This window comes from Aptenodytes forsteri, unplaced genomic scaffold (assembly GCF_000699145.1).
Source record: "Aptenodytes forsteri isolate BGI_AS27 unplaced genomic scaffold, ASM69914v1 Scaffold119, whole genome shotgun sequence".
Lineage (NCBI taxonomy): Eukaryota > Metazoa > Chordata > Aves > Sphenisciformes > Spheniscidae > Aptenodytes > Aptenodytes forsteri.
This window is the reverse complement of record NW_008796165.1, coordinates 9,164,832-9,166,643: the sequence shown is the minus strand read 5'-3', so window position 1 is coordinate 9,166,643 and position 1,812 is coordinate 9,164,832. Positions and strand designations below refer to the sequence as shown.

Below are 1,812 nucleotides of genomic sequence, written 5' to 3'. Positions count from 1 at the left end.
CCCGCTCCCTCCGCTGCCGGGAGGATGCGGAGCCGGGCCGGGGGCCGCCGCGGAGCGGTGCCCGCCGAGCGCTGCCCTGGCGGGGGTTTAACGTCCGTCCTGTCTCCGCCAGGGAAGCTGCGCTACGCCAACAACAGCAACTACAAGAACGACGTCATGATCCGAAAGGAGGTAAGGGAGAGCCGGCCGCCGCTGGGCCGCTGCCGGCGTGGAGGCGGAGGTGTGCGGCTCTGCCGGCCTGCGCCTGGAGCGGGTGCTGTGTCGGGAATCGGCAAAGCAAAGCACTCGTGTGGTGGTTTGTGCAAGTAGAGCAACCCCGGCAGCGTGCTAGGTAGCGCTGGGGGTTGTTTTTTCATGTTGGACTATTGTTTGTAGGCCTACGTGCATAAGAGCGTGATGGAGGAGCTGAAGAGGATAATCGACGACAGTGAAATCACAAAAGAAGATGATGCTTTATGGCCTCCTCCTGACAGAGTTGGTCGACAGGTTGGTGTACAGTGTCTTTTCTAATTGCTGTTTTAATTTTCATATGTTAGCTCGTTAGAAGCATAACAACTTTTTCTTCACGTCAGTATTGTTTCTAGCCAAGAGGGAAGCAAATATTATTTTAAAACCTATGCAATGCCTAAGTGGCAATTTAGTTGTGAGAGTTAATACAACTCACAGACCTGCTGCATTCAGTACCTTTGTAATAAAAATGGAAAAGCCATCATCTCAGTACTTAAGTATTTCTGTAACTAAGGTGGTAGTTTGACTTCCTCTATCTTTTATTTTTCAGGAGCTTGAAATAGTAATCGGTGATGAGCACATCTCCTTTACCACGTCAAAAATCGGTTCACTCATTGACGTAAATCAATCCAAGTATGTACTCTGCTTTTTTTATGTTGCTGTTGTTTTTATGTAACTATCTATATTAGAACTTGCTGGCTATTAGGTACTTGTATTTTATATTGTTTCAAAGTAAGATCAGTTCCTGGGGGCACAGGTGCTCTGTGTTCCCGAGTAATGTACCGAACACTTTTAGACTGTGTCATTACATGCTATATTTTCAAACTGACCCAGCAGCTAACTTTACTGCAGGAACCTGCTGTTGTTTTTATGTAACTATCTATATTAGAACTTGCTGGCTATTAGGTACTTGTATTTTATATTGTTTCAAAGTAAGATCAGTTCCTGGGGGCACAGGTGCTCTGTGTTCCCGAGTAATGTACTGAACACTTTTAGACTGTGTCATTACATGCTATATTTTCAAACTGACCCAGCAGCTAACCTTACTGCAGGAACCTGTTAGGCGTATTCAGAGTCTGAACTGAACTGTCATTGGCCTGTCCACACCAGCATCTCTGGGAGAGCCAAGGCTTCTGTATTTCACCTAAGCTGAAAAGACTGGATATCGTGTTTTGTAAATCCACAGTGATGTTACTACTTGCTTTCATCATAAAAATGCACATTTTGTCAAGACTTTTAATTTGCAGACTTGGACTGTAGAATGTTCTTTCAATCCATGCAGGATGAAACAAATCTGTTGATGTCTAACATGACCTCTGAAAAGACTCCCCTATAGGCTTTGTTGGTTTTTTTCATAGGTTAGTTCTATAAACTGCGCTCTCAGAACATCAATGTAACTTTTTTTTTCTGCTTCCTTCTGTTGTGCACTGCAGGGATCCAGAAGGCTTGAGAGTGTTCTACTACCTGGTTCAGGACCTTAAGTGTCTAGTCTTCAGTCTTATTGGACTACACTTCAAGATTAAACCAATTTAAATCAAACAAACTGGTTTATATTGCAGTATCGGGGGGGGGGGGGGGGGGCGC

The 1,812-nt window shown here is 44.9% G+C and overlaps 1 protein-coding gene across 1 annotated transcript; it reads left to right on the top strand.

Annotated features, from left to right (window-relative positions):
- Positions 1-91: 91 nt before the first annotated feature.
- Positions 92-1,803, top strand: MAGOH (mago homolog, exon junction complex core component). Its single transcript, XM_009287384.2, has 4 exons — positions 92-171; positions 376-486; positions 779-861; positions 1,662-1,803. Exons 1-4 carry the CDS (start codon positions 157-159, stop codon positions 1,759-1,761), a joined length of 309 nt encoding a protein of 102 aa, XP_009285659.1. The 5' UTR covers positions 92-156; the 3' UTR covers positions 1,762-1,803.
- The last annotated feature ends 9 nt before the right edge of the window (positions 1,804-1,812 follow it).